Source organism: Chaetodon auriga, chromosome 15 (assembly GCF_051107435.1).
Source record: "Chaetodon auriga isolate fChaAug3 chromosome 15, fChaAug3.hap1, whole genome shotgun sequence".
Classification (NCBI taxonomy): Eukaryota; Metazoa; Chordata; class Actinopteri; order Chaetodontiformes; family Chaetodontidae; genus Chaetodon; species Chaetodon auriga.
The window spans coordinates 12,926,996-12,944,569 of NC_135088.1; the positions used below are offsets into that span (position 1 = coordinate 12,926,996).

The 17,574-nt window shown below is 41.8% G+C and overlaps 1 protein-coding gene across 1 annotated transcript in view; it reads left to right on the top strand.

Annotated features, from left to right (window-relative positions):
* The window catches only part of LOC143332603 (multidrug and toxin extrusion protein 1-like), a 35,634-nt gene extending 20,256 nt beyond the window's left edge, over positions 1–15,378 (top strand). Inside the window, exons 3-17 of the mRNA XM_076750233.1 lie at positions 10,526–10,627; positions 10,799–10,867; positions 11,039–11,187; positions 11,323–11,365; positions 11,499–11,543; positions 11,698–11,795; positions 11,979–12,076; positions 12,857–13,038; positions 13,220–13,328; positions 13,587–13,662; positions 13,900–13,969; positions 14,073–14,205; positions 14,285–14,379; positions 14,560–14,623; positions 14,710–15,378. Of these exons, the coding sequence (XP_076606348.1) occupies positions 10,541–10,627; positions 10,799–10,867; positions 11,039–11,187; positions 11,323–11,365; positions 11,499–11,543; positions 11,698–11,795; positions 11,979–12,076; positions 12,857–13,038; positions 13,220–13,328; positions 13,587–13,662; positions 13,900–13,969; positions 14,073–14,205; positions 14,285–14,379; positions 14,560–14,623; positions 14,710–14,945 (1,554 nt within the window). The 5' untranslated portion in view covers positions 10,526–10,540 and the 3' untranslated portion in view covers positions 14,946–15,378. The remainder of the gene's footprint in view (positions 1–10,525; positions 10,628–10,798; positions 10,868–11,038; positions 11,188–11,322; positions 11,366–11,498; positions 11,544–11,697; positions 11,796–11,978; positions 12,077–12,856; positions 13,039–13,219; positions 13,329–13,586; positions 13,663–13,899; positions 13,970–14,072; positions 14,206–14,284; positions 14,380–14,559; positions 14,624–14,709) is intronic.
* Positions 15,379–17,574: the final 2,196 nt, after the last annotated feature.

Sequence of the window (17,574 nt, forward strand, 5' to 3'; positions counted from 1 at the left end):
TGACGCTGGGAGAGAGAGAGACAGAGAGAGGGAGGGAGGGAGGGAGGGAAGGGGAAGGGGGGGGGCAGAAAATGAGGTGGCAGACACAAATTGATCCTCACCTTTTTGTGTGTGTGTGTCATTGTGCCTTTGTTTCGGCTCATGGCCTCTCATCATCACCCTCATCATCATCATCATCATCATTATTATTCCCCCCCTTCTCTCTCTCTCTCCCTCTCTCTCTCCCCCTTTCTCTCTTTCTTTCTGGCTCTGTCACCAGACCCTCTCCCCGCCCCTCTCAGTGACGCTCGCCATGCCAGTCAGATCGTAACATGACATTATGGCTCATTATACCTGGGCTGGATGAACGGTCCGCTGCTGGTGGCCAGCCTTCGCAGGTACAATGTAGCCCACGAACCAGAAAGACGCATATGAGATGTCCTCAAAATGTAAATGTTCTGTTTCTTTGTCTCTTTATTTGTTGCATCTCATTTCCGCGCCATCCAGACAGAATTGTATGAGACCGGGCATTATGTAATCTGGGGATACAGGCTTGTGACGCCTAAAGAAAGCACTGATGGAAAGAGATAGCAAGAGGGTGCAAAGGGAGAAACAGAAGCGTAGAGAGGGAGGGAGAAAATGAGAAGCATAGCAGAGGGAAAGGTAGAAAGAGAGCCATGAACGCTCAAGCAGCAGAAAAACATTGTGGTCATCTGCAGTGCGATGAGTCACCTGTAGGCAACACACGCGCGCGCACACACACACACACACACATATACACACAAACCCAAAAGAGACAGGCTTTGCAATCACAGCCCACAGCTGTGTAGTTACAATGCCATATTGTCTCATAAACTGCATTCAGTGAATGTGTCGCATTGTCACATCTGAAACGAAATCTTTTGCTGAATGCACAAGAGAAAATCCCCCAAAACATGATGGAATTTAAAAATCAAAAGAAACCAGAAAATGATTCGACCTTTTAAAGCCTTCCTGGTGAATCTGTGATACCAACCTGATGATTAACATAAACTGTCGAACAAAATGTTAATGAAAGACAGAAATTAGTGTTTAGATGGTTTACTGCCGGCATAATGTTGCCGCGCTTGTAATTAGTTAAAATAAAATCTGTGGATTAAATCAGCCATCTGTATCCTGTATATATGTTTCCTTCTGCTGCCACCCTTCTGCTCTGTTAGGTCGGGCTTGAAAAGGCTGCGTCAAATGTGCTGTGCTCAACGTGACTTAGTCATTCATTTTTCACATATTGACAAACATTATACAGACATACCGGATATACACTAGAGAAAATTATTAGGGATGCAATGAATGATTATTTTCATTATCGATTGTTCTTAGTATTTTCTCAATCAATCGACTGGGGTTTAAGCATCATGTAATGTCTTGTTTTTGTCGACCAATTTGCCAAAACCCCCAAACGTTCAGTTTACAATGATGTAAGGCGAACGTGGAACCATCAAATATTTGGATATTTTAAATTTATTGATTATCAAAATAGCAATAGGTGATTAATTTTCTTTCAATCAATTAATCAGCTAATTGTTGCAGCTCTTAATATAATTAACAAAAGCACTTTAACACAGTTCAGAAAGTCACCTTTACATCATTACCTACGCAAATATCCCGGCTCGCATGAGGGTTTTATCAATGGTGTCAAACACAGACTCATTGCAAAAAACTAAAGCAAATGGAGGCAAAACGGAAGACAGAAAAAAAAAGCTGTATTTGAGGAAAAGGTCACAAAGAAAAGAAAATTACATTTAATGTCAATCACAGTAGCATCACTGCTGGAATGATACAAACCAGTAAAACTGCCTTTTGATGAGTGTAAAGACAAAATAATCAAAACAAAATAAATCAAATTCATGTGGTTGTGCAGGATGAAAATAGTATGAAATTGCCATGAAAATATGCATCATTCACTGCACCATTTCCTCCTACTCTATAACTACTATAAACTGTCTTGCATAGTCTTGTAAATACAAAATGTTCGTTTTTCATAAAAGCTTTGGTTATCTTAGTCATGAGAGAAACCAAAGAGGAGAAAACAAGCCTCACTTGCCCACAGATTGTTTTGCTCTATTTTAATTGTTTCTTAGGGAATTTAATCTTGAATCTTTTGATTTCTTAATCGCAAATATCAGCTTCAGCCTCCGACATTTCCTCCCTTCAGTGGCAAAGGACTTTCTGGCAACGCTGTATGTTAAACTGACTCATTATTCACTGGCTGTCAGATAGAGCAAGGTTACTGTAAAACAAAAACAAAGCATTTATACTGCAGCCTGACAGAAAATCAGGTGAGCTTTCACCAGCAACATTAGCTAATTTCCAGACTGTCAGTCCACGGCTGGGTGGTAACATTATGCTTTTATTTGAATGTCTCGAATCTTGACCATTCATATCTGCAGCAAAGTGTATCTGATGGCTGTGTGGGTCAGCTAGAGACAAACATTAGGTTTCTTTTTTCATTCTGTCCACCTGAATCCCACAGTGAAGATAAAAAAGATGGGAAATAAGGAGCAGATCTTGTCATCAGTCATTCTAATTCTCTCTGCGTTTAACTCACACTCTCCAGTCCTCCCCACCCGTCCCCCCTCCCCAGCCTGCTTCATCTCTTTTCAAGCCTCATCACCAACACACAGAACACCCCCCCAGCTCCACTTCACCACCACCTCACTCCCCTCCCCAATTTCCTCCATCCACTTTCATGTCCCTGAACAAGATTAATTCAGTCCATTTGTATTAGTAGCAGCTGGTTGTGCTGCTTTAGGTTCCCTAACAGCAGTAAAAACCTAAAATCTCTGTCTGGAGTGACGAGCTGCTCCTCGCCAGCCATGTCCTCGCACTGTGCCACCTCACTGGTGTGTTCTCACTCTTGTGCCTTTGGCCTCCCCTGTGCAAGTATGTACGCAGCCGCACGGCCGTGCACGAGTTTGTACAAATTATTCTGAGGCTCTCTTTTATTCATGTACACATGCATCTTTTAAAGCATTTCATCTTGGGAACATTTTAGTTTAAGTGGTTTATGCAACTTTCAGGAGACTGAAAACATTCAGGTGCGAAAGACCACAGAGCAGCTATTAGCTTTTTCTCGGCGTTGCCATGGCAACACCGTCAATGGGAGACATATTGATCATTAATATTTCGCTACCACTTACAGAGTTGAAACTTTACATTGTTGAGAAAGCAGTGGGAGAGGAGTGGAAGCAGCTTCTGTCCAGGTCTGTTCGGCTGCTCATAACCTTTTCTATACTCTGTGGTTTGACCTTTAACTGGAGAGTCAGACCACATATTTGGCCAAACTCTGTTCAAACACAGTGTGTAACACATGGACAAACATCCACACTGGACCAAATCCTGCCTTGGCCCAAGAGCAATTTTGTAAATGCTGAAAAGGTTCATCACTGTCTCTCACGTCTGCTTCGAAACCAAATCAGTAGTGTCTGACGGCGACAAATCAATGGAAAAACAGAAAGACATCAACCTGCTGTCTGTCCATCTGTGCTTCTCTAAAGCATCTTAAGCATTAGTGTCTTCTTAAACTAAAACTACTGTAACTGAAGATGCTCTTAGATGTGAGCATCAGTGAGAGTTTGTAGAAACTGAAACATAGAAACCACTGTTGCTTCTGATGGATGGTCGTCTGCTGTGAGGACCCAGTCTTCTTCCACCAAGCGCAGATCTTCAGGAAGGACACTCATGGAGCAGTGAGGGGGGAAAGGGACACCCACCCCATCAACCAAATCAACCCTAGCTATCCATGATGTTAGATCGCCCTCACATCTTACTAAAAGCATGCTTAATTCTTAGCTTGATCATTTTTCGAATAGTGTTTTATTCTGAGTCTATAGTTGATACAGACCATCGCATTTTGAGGTTGAACTGGCTGGCATGGGGGTAAAACTCATATCTTTACATCAGGGACGGATACATACGCCCTATCAACTTTTTGTTGATGTTGATCCACGTGAAAGTTGAAAGCGTACAAGATTTCTAAAGGTAAAAGGTGGCACACATGCTGTGATGAAGGCCACGAGGATCGTTCAGACCGAGCAGATACAATAACTCCAAAACAAGATACCGCTTAGTTATTTTAAGCCACTTGTCAATGCCTGTAAAGATCGGTTTAAAGCGCTGAGGGACCCTCAGAGCGTCACAAGCTGCCGGTGCGTTTTGTGCTGCAGGTGAGGCCAGGTCCCGCTCTCCTCCCGTGACTCTCATGTCAGATCGTACATCTCCCGCCTCACTTCCTCAGACGCGAGGAGAAAAGAAAAAAGCTCCCGGGGGTGAAACGGAGAGTGAGAGAAACAGGTTGCCTTCCCTCCAAGGTCAACCAGCTGCCACAGTCAATGAGCCTCTTCAGTCTATGAGTCAACAAAGCACAGGATCACTTCCAAGCATGAATATGTCACATATAATACAACCCTCCGACCCCATCACGCGCCCGACAAAAACACAGTCATACGTAATAACCCCCGTGAGCTTAATGGGAGGCTCTTCACTGAGTCACACAAGATGTCCTCAAAGCCCTTTTTACGTCTTATCTCTTTCAGGTTTTTTTTTTATACCCCTGCTCTCGTCTTTGCGCATGTGAGCGGTCCATGAGACACCCTTTGGTGCTGTCTGTTTGTGTTTACCCCTGCGGACTAACCCGCAGCTTCATCAAGGGTGCTATGGAAAGGACAGCGTGTCATGAGGGACCGAGCAGCACGGTGCCGCATTGTTTCAGAGGCTGGATGAGTCACGGAAGACAAATCAGGGTTGGTGGCATTTGAGAAGGCTCGTCCATTGCGTTAGGACAGCACTGTTAAATCAACAGTGGGATTATAATGTGTTCCCATGACGCCTGTTTCAGCAGGTCAGACAAGGAATTCATTAAGACATAATGTAACCTAATTACCTGAGAGACTCGACACTTACACGTTATGATTGGGATTTGTTTTCTGAGGAAGACGAGCAGCCTCTCGTCTGCTGCGACCCTCCTCACGAAACCGACAAAGTTGAAATTCTCAAAACATCAAACCATATTTATAGCACCTGGTGCACAATGCGAGTGCGGCATCGCTACGACTATTTCAAGTCATTTCTATATGACTCACCAAAGAAATTCAAAAGCTCACACATCATCAAAAGAGCAGACAGCAAATTTTTATCTGCTTTAGTCATGGCTGAATTACTTTTCATCTACATCGTCGTCTTTTTTTTTTTTTTTCTCACCGAGCCGAGTCCACGCTTCAATTATTTGTTCCTTTGACAAAGACTAAAAATTCGAATGAAGCGCTTGACATTGTGTAGATTGAAACTGAAAATGTGGCCAGAAATACGTGAGACCACCACAACCCCGTCCCTCCCACCGTCTCATTAAGGTTTTACCACATTTCAAAATAATGCTTCTCAGCAGGGTTGAGCTTTCTCTGACTGGCTGCCTTTGATTTTTTTTTTTTTTTTTTTCCACAGTCTGTACTGATAAAAGCAAAATTACACAAGATTGCTCACATACAATAGGGGCGGCTCTAAATGCGTTCATTTTGTTTTTGACTCTCAGCACACATCCCCTACGTTTGTCCCGTACGCGAATGTCAAGTGTATGCAGGTGACAGACTCCAAGCATAATCCGTTTTTCCCTCCCCGCTCCCCTTTTTTCTCGTTTTCCACCTCTGTCTCTCTTTGTGTCTCGCTCGCTCCCTCTGACCACCCTCGCACACACTGCCAATGTGAGATAGCCACGTCTGTGTGTCCAGTGCAGTGTGTCATGTGTGATAATTTGTGACGTGTGCGTACACGTGCCAGCGGTTTTAGGGTTCCACTAGAAGATGCTCATTATTGTTATCATGTGTAGGCATCATCATTATCAGCTGGAGCAGACGCAACGGGTCCCTCTGCGTCATTGTTCCCCCCAAAACCCCTAAAGCTCTCGGCGCCAAAGCTACCCACAACGTATCCAACAAAGGAGGGAAGAGAACACGTCGAAAATCACTCTGGCACTCTCTCAACGTCCCTCCCCTCATCCATCCTCTCATCCACGGCCTGCACACCCCCCTCTCTGTATACCCTCTGTACTCTGTCTCCCTTTTTTTTTTTTTTTTTGCCTCTCTATCAAATGTTCACTTCTTTTGTCTCGTCCACTCTTTCTTGTTCCATCGTACTCTATCTTTCTGCGTGACACGCTCAGCCCTCGTCCGCTCTCTCTGGCCGCCATTATCTAAACCACCCATCTCCTCATCTTTCCCTCAATTCCCCTCGCTCATAGTCAGGAAAAAATTCACAACCTACACACACACACACACACACACACACAGTGACACTGTGCGTGCAAATACTCTTACCCCTCCCAAAACCTTCTTCCATGCTCACGCTCACCCCCCACCAATGCCGCCACCACCTTCTACTCTCTCCAAACCCCTACCCCCCCACCCTAATCCTAATCACACCACCACCACCGTCATCAGCTCTTATCTCACTCCACCAAATCTGCTGTGACTCAAAACAATTTCCTCTCATTTGCGATTTTACTGCCCGCCCCCACCTCCTACACCTCCATCAACCCACCTACCCCCTCTGATAAACCCTCTCCATCTCCTCAATACCCCATCGCTACCCATCAGGCGCAAACCCCACCCAAACGCACATGCACACGAACACAAACACATATACAAATGCACTCACGTACACACACTCTGACCGGTCGCCATTAAGAATGACGGCTCATCATGTGTAAGCGGTGACTTGCCACTGTCATCCAGTGGAGCCCGAGAAGAACTGCAGTGTGACGTCACGGCGGACGCCGGCCTCGCTGGTTGGTGGAACATATTTACGTGTGTGTGTGATTCTGTGCGTGTGGTTGGGATGGGGGAGCCGGAGGAATACAATTTGGTGAGTGGGTGGACCCGGTGGGCCTTGCTGCATCACTGAACCAGGAAAATGAATGAGAGGCTACACTAGGTGTCACCCCCTTCCTCTCCCGTTGGTCCCCGCTAATTTCCCTTTTCTGTCCTTCTCTTCTGCTGTCGGCCCCCAAGGCAAAGAAAACAGTCGAAATAGCAAAACTTAACTGTGTTTGACGATGCGTTCGATGGTATGTTGCAGGGTTGCTTGGCTGTGTTTAGTGATTGAATCAGCAGACGGAGAAACAAATGTTTATATCATTTGATTAAATGATTAGAAATCCATTCAAAGTTCAGTGATGTGCCGGAAAATTTGAGCGTTTGAATTTCAGCAAGAGCAGAACAGCACCACCCAATGGGAGGTTCTCATAGCCACAAGCAGTGACACCTCAAAGAGAGGTGTTACTATGGGAGGCAGAATATAAAATACACGACGAGGTGACAGGATACAAGCATGTGTGTGGCTTTGCAGTGACAGACTCGGTGATTTGTCTCAGCGAGGGGAAAATAAAGAGTCTGAGTGAGAAACATAACGTCAGTTCTCTCTGTATCGCTGCAGTCGTGACGTTTGACAACCAACAGCAAAAGAGTTTATTTGATTTCATCACATTTTTTTTTTCTTTTTATGTGCATTTTGTGCTGGTGATGCAAATTTTCAATGTCGCCTTTGGCTTTTAGTGGTCATTTAAGTAAAATCTAAAACCAAGACAATTCAGAAACAGCTGTTTCTCAGACACATTATAACGCTGAGCCCATAATGCAATAACTGTTCATAATGAGATACAAGAATCAAAGCTATTACATTTAAAGTAGTGTTCACATGATTGCATTAGCATATTTAACCAACTGTTTCAGCTCAGTTTCATGCGATTGAATATGTTATTCAATATTTATACAGAGGCAGACAGCTATGGAAGACCATTTGTGTGTTGTGATCATCAAGTTTCATTCAGTTTCAGTTTCAGGTCTGTTAAAGGTACAGAAAATTACTCCCAGTCCTCTTGTCTGTGTCTGAAGGGAATTGTACAGTAAGAACATCACTCCGTTTGGGATTGAGTTCTGTTTTCTGCCAAATCTCATTTCAGTGTGGAAGATTTAGCTCTAAGAAATGCTTGTAGAGGAGTAAATGGACAGTCCAAAACAGACGAATCACCTCCTGCTGCTCACAATGTTGAGTCATGCTGTGGATCCCGGCTGAAAAGCATCAGACTCTGGGTACCTGTGCACTTCAAGAATGACACAGTTAAGGTCCCAAAACTGGCAGGATTGTGTGTAGATGCAACAAATGTACTAAGCCTGCAATAAAATTCAGAATGACTGTGAATTATTTAACATGTAGGAAAATGTGACTGAGGCTGTTGGGATTGTTGGCACTTATTGCCATGATAAAAGTGAGTATTTCTCAGTTGCTTCAGTTGCTTTTGATTTCAAAATACTTTAATCGCCACTTGTGCTTCATGTCTGCTAATTGGTACTGACTAGGTAGTTCTAACCCAAAGAGTTTCTGCACTTACACGCAGCCTTTTAGCATTGTTCAGCTCGCTGGTATGACTGAACTAAAATGCTGCATATGAAGGCTATGTTGAATATGCAGACAAAAAAAGAAAGAAATCCACAGGTACCACAGCAGGCTAAGCCTCTATGACCAGTGACAGCATCATTTCAATCCCTCATTACACTAGTGGGAGACTCTTACAAGAGAGACTGTTATAACTCAAAGTTCAAAGATGCACAAAATGAACTTTTCCTACTTTATTCTCTCCAGTAAAATTGTCTCGTCATAGCTGCCACCTCCCATCAATGCCCATCAGAGTCCGGGTTAATAGGGTGAGAGCCCTGTTACTCATACAATGTGTTTAATTACAGTCATTTGCATTCACACTTTGACCAAAGGCATTTCATTCCTCTGAACTGTGGTGAAACAGTGCAGATCTGTGACGTTCAAGAGCAGAAGAAAAACAACCAGCCTCATTTTGGCAGTGATTTAAGTGTCCTGGAGGAGCACGATGCTTGTTGGTGGGTCGGGGGTGGAGAGATCTGACTTGTAGCAATGCCCCAGCATAATGTATTTGACCACTCTCACAGACCGAGAGCAAGGTGGGCAGACACTGCCTCGGTTATTGATTATTACACAGGTAATTGGTTATTGATTACCCCCAGTCCTCTTGTCTGTGTCTGAAGGGAATTGTACAGTACGAACATCACTCAGCTTGGGATTGAGTTCTGCGTTCTGCCAAATCTCATTTCAGTATGGAAGATTTAGCTCCAAAAAATGCTTGTGGAGGAATAAATGGACAGTCCAAAACAGACGAATCACCTCCTGCTGCTGACAGTGTTGAGTCATGCTGCGGATCTTGGCTGAAAAGCATCAAGCTCTGGATACCTGTGCACTACAGGGTTGAAACAGTTCAGTTTTTAAAACTGGCAGGACCCGTGGTAAGGCTGTGTTTGGATGCAACAGCTGACAAAAGACTAATGGCATGGAGTAAAAGTTAGCAATTCTACAACAATATTCAGAATGATGGAGAAAAAGAGGTTGTAGTTGTCGTAGCAGTGTTTACTTTTACTGACTGTCTCAGTATTTTACCCTCTCTTCGTGTTTACTTCTCATAGTAATTTATTATTCTGCCTTCCTGCTCAAGAACTACAGCTGGAAAAGAGCAATTTGTTAAAACCTAATATATTACATCTGTCCTTGTTTCTCCTGAGGTTAATGTTTTTGTATGAAACTTGAAACTGAAACTGAGCTTTTCATTTTAAAATACTTTAATTGCTGCTTTACTTTGAACATGAGGACGGTGATATACCAGAAATTCTTTTTAATTAATTAATTCATTAACAGGTTAATAAAAGAATTTGCACCCTCGCACTGACCAAAATAAATGAAGGCATCACTAGTTCAAGTATCAGGCAAATACAGTGCGATATGTTGGGTGTCCGTCCTCATAAAGTTGATTGTACTCAGCATGTGAGGATGTTGTAGAAGTTCCAAGCTATAAACTTGAGTCTAAGCTATATCTCTTAAATTATGTCTAAATTAGTAAATAACTCCTTAACCCCTTGAAATTTCTAAAATATTCAAATTCACAGACATAGCAAATGTTATATCAAAGATATATAAGATATATTACAATATTTTCAATATACCATAGAAATAAGGTGCATTTGCAAGTGTCTCCTTAACAGAAAATTCTGCAAGGATGAAAAATAGTTTAGCAATTTGGAGAATGGAACATGTCTCCACTTTTCACTGACTCCTATTCATCGCACAAGCCCAAAACTTGATAGACGAGGACATTTAGTTTCCTTTTGTGCAAACCTTTTGATGCCAAAGGCTGTCAAAAACCTACACCAGCAATCACGGGAACTATTTTCTAAAGAAGAAAAGAGAGGTAGTTAAGATGTTTAGAAATACAAAGGAGCTGCAGCAAAACCAAAGCGCAGCACATGTCAACTGCCAGAGCAAATAAGAACTTTCTCTTAGCTTAAGGCCTTTTTGAAACAATGTCCTTTTTTTAATGAATAATAATTCAATCAGCTGCTGTACGTGTTGCCTGTGGAGTTAAATGTTCTATTCACGACTGGAGAAGTTTGTTTATGTTTTTATAGTTAAAAGGAGGGCGCACGCTTTTGTTTTTCAGTTTATTTCACACCTGATGAGCTTCCTGATCGGCTTCATCAGCATGGTGTTCTGCGGTCACCTGGGGAAGACGGAGCTGGCAGGGGTGGCGTTAGCCATCGCGGTGAGTTTCGTATCTGTTTATACTGACATTCTGCTCTCAAGGATCACCGCTCATTCTCTGTCACTGCTTTGCTTTTGAATGTCACTGTTTCTCTTACTCAGACATCTGCTGTATCTATTCAAGCGTGTTTGTCCCTTCTGTCTGGACTCATAGTATTTCTCTTCAATATAGGTAATAAATGTCACAGGTATTTCCATCGGCAGCGGTTTGGCATCAGCGTGTGATACTCTCATATCTCAGGTATTCACTTCATCTTATTCATATATTTATATTAATGTTTCTTTTTTTATATTGTATTTATATAACCAGGCCAGTCGTGGCAAGTCATGGCTGTGGTCACATTTTGCCCTTTTCCTTGCACGCGAGCAAATATTGTTTTATTTTGCTGTTCTTCTGATCCCTTTTTTGCAGACTTACGGGAGCGGTAACCTAAAGCGTGTAGGAGTGATACTCCAAAGGGGAGTTCTGATTCTGCTCTTAGCTTGTTTCCCCTGCTGGGCCGTCCTCATTAACACTCAGCCCATTCTTCTGGCTGTCAGGCAGAGCCCAGAGGTCGCCAGGTGAATCATTTCCACTTCACACGTGACGTTATATGACATTGAATGCTACATATACACTTACTACTCGTGAATCGAGTCATTCAGTAACATTTTTGCACATAATTACAATTTCCCTTTTTTCTGTCTGCCATAAAGACTCTCCCAGTTGTATGTGAAGATCTTTTTGCCGTCTCTGCCAGTGAGTTCAGCTTCCTCCACAGTTTTACAAAATGTTACTTGTATCTCCATCCATATATGCTGTATTGAATGGTTGTTGTGCCGCATTATTGATCTAATTAACCCCATTCATCGCCTCATGTTGGATTCTGCAGGCTGCCTTCATGTACCAGCTGCAGGGGAAGTATCTTCAGAATCAGGTGCATTTAATGACTGCAAGACCACCGGTGTGAAACAAAATAATGACTGAACATTTGTCTGTGATGAGATCATTTTGTGCTTGTGTTGGAGAAGAGCATGCACTGTGAGAGAGTAACAAACAGCAGCTAACAGCAGCACTGTTCTGGCTCACAGGGCATCATGTGGCCTCAGGTGATATCTGGAGCTGCGGGAAATGTTTTAAATGCAATAATCAACTACATCTTTCTCAACGTTCTGGATCTGGGGGTCGCGTGAGTACACCCACCGTGCCCATAACAGTATATTCTTTAGATTCAACTTTGATATTTTAAACTAATCACAGTATAAATAGTCACCTGGAGGATTTATCTGAGGATTTATTTGCACAAGCGGCTGCCACTGACTATATGCTTTGTCTTTTTTGTTGCTATTTAAACCTCTTGACACCAATAAAGTGGATCTGCCGCTGCCAATGCCATCTCTCAGTATTCCTTGGCTGTGTTCTTGTTTATGTACATCTGCTACAGAGGACTGCACAAAGCCACCTGGGACGGTAAGTTTAGGGTATTAAGCTTCTGTGATTCTTCTGTGATTGACTTCCTGTGATTTCTCAAAGGATGTCTGGAAAGGACTTTGTACTTTAGTGCTCATATTCAGGGAAATATAAACAAAGTTCTAGTCAGAGGAATTGCTCCCTGTAAACAAAAATGCTCCATATTCAGCATTTATTTATTCTAATATAATTTGTTGTCCATATGTATTAAATTGTTTGCTCGGCATTTTCAGCTGACCTGCTGTGCACAATTAATTGTAATGAATTAATTGACCGAGAGCAAATTCAACACTAGCTGTGTTTTATATATATAATTAGTGCCAAATTGTATTGTTCTTTTAGGCAACTTCCTAGAAAATTCTTACCAATTACAGACCTGTAAAAGAAATTGTTACCATTTTGGCCCAATTTACAAACACTGTCTGTCCTCTTGACTTGATATTAGTAAGTGTTTGCTTTCATGAGTCAAAATCAATGACATTCCTATTAGCTGTACTAGAGTTAATTAGCCAATGTTATCTTGCCAGCATGCTAAATTAAGATGGTAAACATGTTAAATAAGACTGCTGCGCATCAACAGGAGCGTTAGTGTGCTGATATTTAGCTCAGAGCACTACTGTGCCTAAGAACAGCCTCGTACAGCTGCTAGCATGTCTGTCGACTCCTGTTTAACCTGTCATGTAATGTTAACATCACATTGTAGACAGTAGAAAGTCCTTCAGTGACAGCCACAGCTGTGTGCTGGGTATTAATATATTTACCTATTGTCTCCTACTGTAGGGTGGTCAAGAGACTGCCTGCAGGAGTGGGGTCTTTTCATCAAACTGGCCATCCCCAGCATGCTGATGCATTGTCTGGAGTGGTGGCTGTATGAGATTGCAGGGTTCCTGGCTGGCATCATCAGTGAGGTCGAGTTGGGAGCTCACTCTATAGTTTACCAAGTGGCTGTTATTTCCTACATGGTAAGTCCCTTTCTTTACATTTGAATTAGTTAGGATGCAGATGAAGGAATAGAATACAGTCATGCTAATGTAATGTGGATATCAGAATGGTTTGGATCCACAGGACCTAAGATGTTTTTTGTTTTTTTTTGCTGTTAGTCTATGAAGTGATTGTTTTCATTCACCTCCTCCTGTCCCACAGTTTCCAATGGGTTTCTCTGTCGCTGCCAGTGTGCGCGTTGGAAACGCTCTTGGTTGTGGGAACACAGAGCAAGCCAAGCTGTCCGGCAAGATCTCCCTCATCTGTGCATGTAAGAATCAAATATACAGCCTGGCAAATCCCCACCACAGCAGAGGCGATGCGCTGCAGTGTCGAGTTATGTTCCTGGGATCTGTTCCTCTGATCTACAAACCAAACCTTTTTCAAATCTATGTGCCATGTTTGTCCATTGAAATGTGCTTTTCTCTGTTCTCTCTGTCACTCGTTAATTTAAACTATATGCTAATCTGCTGTTATATATTTACTACCTGTGTCTAACAATGTGCTGTGTGTCTTATGCCCAATCCAGCTATTTTCTCATGTTTCATTGGAGTTTGTCTTGGTGTGTCTAAGGATGTGATTGGTTACATTTTTACCACGGAAAAGTGAGTACAGATTGTGACGTCTAACCTACCGTCATTGGTTTTTGTTTTCTTACCTCAGAAACAATAGCTAACAAAGACACCCCTGTAGAGAAAGCTCAGTGTAATTTATCATGTATTAACCTCAGAGAACACTGACCCTTGACACCAGAGTAAGCTTGTATTTTTTGCTTTTTGCACCATCACCACCTGAGATATGATGCAGTTATCTGTCACCTTGGTATCTGCATTTGCTTTCAGAGACATTATTGAAAGGGTGGCTGCTCTCATGGAGATGTACAGTTTCATGCATGTTGCCGATGCCGCTGCGGTGAGAGCCTTTGCCATTCAAGTCACTTTATCCCTCCTGCTAAGCAAAATAGACCCGACTTGTTTGCACAGATTTTGGATTTGTCTTTGTTTTACCTCCACAGGCTGTGACAGCAGGTATTGTCAGGGGGGCAGGGAAGCAAATGATTGGCGCTTTGTGTAACTTGGTGGGCTTCTACTTCGTTGGGTTCCCCATTGGATTGGCTTTGATGTTCCCTGTCAAACTGGGCATTTTAGGTGAGGACAGATGAAAGATCGATATAGCATGTGTCAATCTAATTATCAAACTAATAAACTATTTCCATCTCTCTTGCAGGGCTGTGGTTAGGGTTTTTAATCTGCGTTTCGATACAGGCCGTATTTTTCACAATTTATCTGTGCAAAGTAAACTGGAGGAAAACCACTGAAGAGGTGAATGCCTTTACCGATGATATCAAGTGTCATTGAAAGAATTTACCATTTACTTATTTAAGATAAAAAAAATGATCAACATCTATGTGAATTCTTCAATGCTGGCAGCATGTGATGCAAGTATTGTAGTCTGTTCTTCTAAAATGTGATTTAGTTTTTGTTTTAAATATCTCTGAATAGGCGCTGGTAAGAGCAGGAGTCAGCATCACAGAGAGGAACAAGATCTTTGGGATAGAAAACAAGGGTAAAAGGTTATTATTTGACAACTATATACTGTATGGACATCTTACTATTGCACAGCTAACATTAAACATGTGTCAAACCTCACAGCCCTGGACTGCGATGAGAAAGAGGGCCACATAAAGACCAGTCGATCCAGTTCTCTGAGTCCAGCAGAGGGTAAGCTGGAAGTGCTCGACGGTCAGCAGACTACAGACGACATGGCTCTGTCAGTCAGGCAGCTGGTGGTGCGACGTGGCCTCACCGTGCTTCTCATGTTCGTCATCCTCGCTGCTGGAGTCCTCATCAGTGAGCTGCTCACCAGACTGCTCGAATTAGAGAAGTGACCATTATTAGACCACACGTGAGCAGCATGAAACAAAGCTCTGTGACTCTGCCTTTGAGAGCACAGATGCATCATCACATTTAGCAGTTAAGCACGTAGAGAAAAGAAGCAGCTTCCATCTTACAATGCTGATCCATCCGAAGCAATTTGTAATGCCAAATTTCCATTCCACTCTCCCACATTTACAAATTGTGAGGCCATTTTTTTTTTTGTGCACTGATGATGGGAAAATAGCTGCGTTAGAATGACTGTTAATTATTAACAAGTAAACATGTTCTGTAATTGCATTAAGTGGGTTTTTTTTTTTTTTTTTTTTGCACAGTTTTGATAACTTAATTGGTTGAAAGAGTTCAGATCCACAGTGAGTATCGAATCAATCCCTAATTTATCCACTTCATTATAACATACTTGAAGGGTGGTTTTTAAAGTTACAATCATCAAGGAGGTATTATTATTATTATTATTATTATTATTATTATTATTATTATTATTATTATTGCTTTTCGTGTAATTGTATATATCTTTGTTGTTTTCATTTATTTAATAGATCAAACCCAATCACGTTTCACATCAGTCACATTTTAGAAAAATCCAGTGAAACATTTGACTGAAATGAGGCAACCAATGAAAAGAAGAACATAGGCATGTCTATAGGAACATGCTATGTAAGACACTGATGAAATACATGTTCTCATTATGAAACACGTAGTCCGAATGGATGCCACAATTAGAAATAGCATGATTAAATGCTATATTTAGGCTGCAGCACATTTGTGGATGTGTGCTTTCATCATCCAAGACAGAAAAGATGCTCTTTTTCTGTGGTTTATTTTTCTGTCCTTTGATCTGTGTTGCCAAATTTGATGATAATGAAAGGTCTGTATGCTCACACTGCAACATGCTGGCTGGATGAAGACATGTCAAACTGAGCAAATCAACCACCTGTTCACACTGTGTAGGAGCAGATAACTAGCTAGCTCAGGTTTCACAATTATAGCCTGCTCATAAATAAAGAATTCAGCCTGGTTAACAGCAAGCTATTACCCAGGTCTGATTTTCTGAAATATATATATGTGTGTGGTGTTTCTTGACAAACGCAATGGCTCAGTTTGGTAGATGTGCTTATTCCCTTATTTGAGTTAGATGAGAATATCAATACCACTCATGTCTGTAAAATATAAGGCTGTAGCCTGAAACCAGTTAGCATAGATAAGCACAAATACTAATTAACAAGTTTCATTTGGGTAATCCTTCCTGGTAGACAGGTTTTATAAATGCTGGACTGCTTCCCTGTGTTTCTAGTCTTTATACTAAGCTAAACTAACCAGCTGCTGGCTGTAGGTTGATATTTACATTACAGATTTGAGTGTGGTATCAACCCATTCAATTAACTTCATTTAACAAATTACACCATAAAGCAAATAAGCATATTTCTCAAAGCGTGGAACTATGTCCCCTGTAATGCTTGTATGAAAATAATGACACTGTGTCAGGCTTCTTGATATGAGGATGTATCATTGTGGGTGTTAAGCAGACAATGCACAGCAGCACAAATAACACAAGTAAAGAAATTATGGCACATCACCTCTTCACCTTGTTATAAGCAGACATTTCAATTAACTGTCCAAAATACATTTGATCTCTATGACATCTTACTTCTTTTAGCCTCAAATTACTTAATTTTTTTTTTTTTTTTTTTTTTGGTAAATACTAATGTAATAATTATTAGTCCAATCATATTAGAATTTAGGCCACAGGCTCTCCTGAGTGGACTTTTTTCTTCCAAGGTACAAACTAACCACTGCATATTCTTGTTATTCAGAAGGTGATAACTTCAAAAGAACTTTCGCCTTTGTGGTATCCATAAAAGTCTCCACTCTGGACAGTGTCCCCACAAGCCACTGCACTCTCCGACTGACGTCAGCGTTGGCTCACAACAGATTGATGTCTGCAACAGTCACTTAAAATCTTGCATATTAATTTAGCGTTATTCAACATGTAAATCAGGCTTGATTCATACATGGTTACATCGGCGTCTGAGCTTCGGTCTTGCTCATCAGCGGAGACATTGCCACAGGCTCCTCACAGAGACTGTAATCTTGGCCCCGATCACCTCCAGAGACTGCAATCAGTAACATGCTGTGGCATCATTAACAAGTGGCTGTGTAAAGATTTGCTGTCAGTATCGTTAGACTAGAACTTGTGATACAGTAGCTTAAGGAATCTCACATTAACTTCTTGGCTGTGTCACCATGCAGTACAATGACATACCTGAAATTCAGTAAAATAATGGCTTCAGGTAATAATATCGCATATTATTTTAGTGAAACACAATCCAGATCTAATGGCTACTGCATATACACAAATACTAACATGTGAGGCAGCCTGACAGGTTATAATGTGTAATACTGGGCAACAGAGTTGCTCTCATCAGTGCACAAACGAGTCATCAGCATATTGAAGTCTGGACAACATTCACCTGAATCCATCATCCTGAAGTAATGCTTTTAGGGGGTCTTAATCTTTGTTGGTAACTGCGTGTCAAATATCCACCACATGTTATGTAACAGAAATCAATGATTGCCTCCTCTCATGGATGATGGCCTTTGACCAGTCACTGAAGCCAAAAG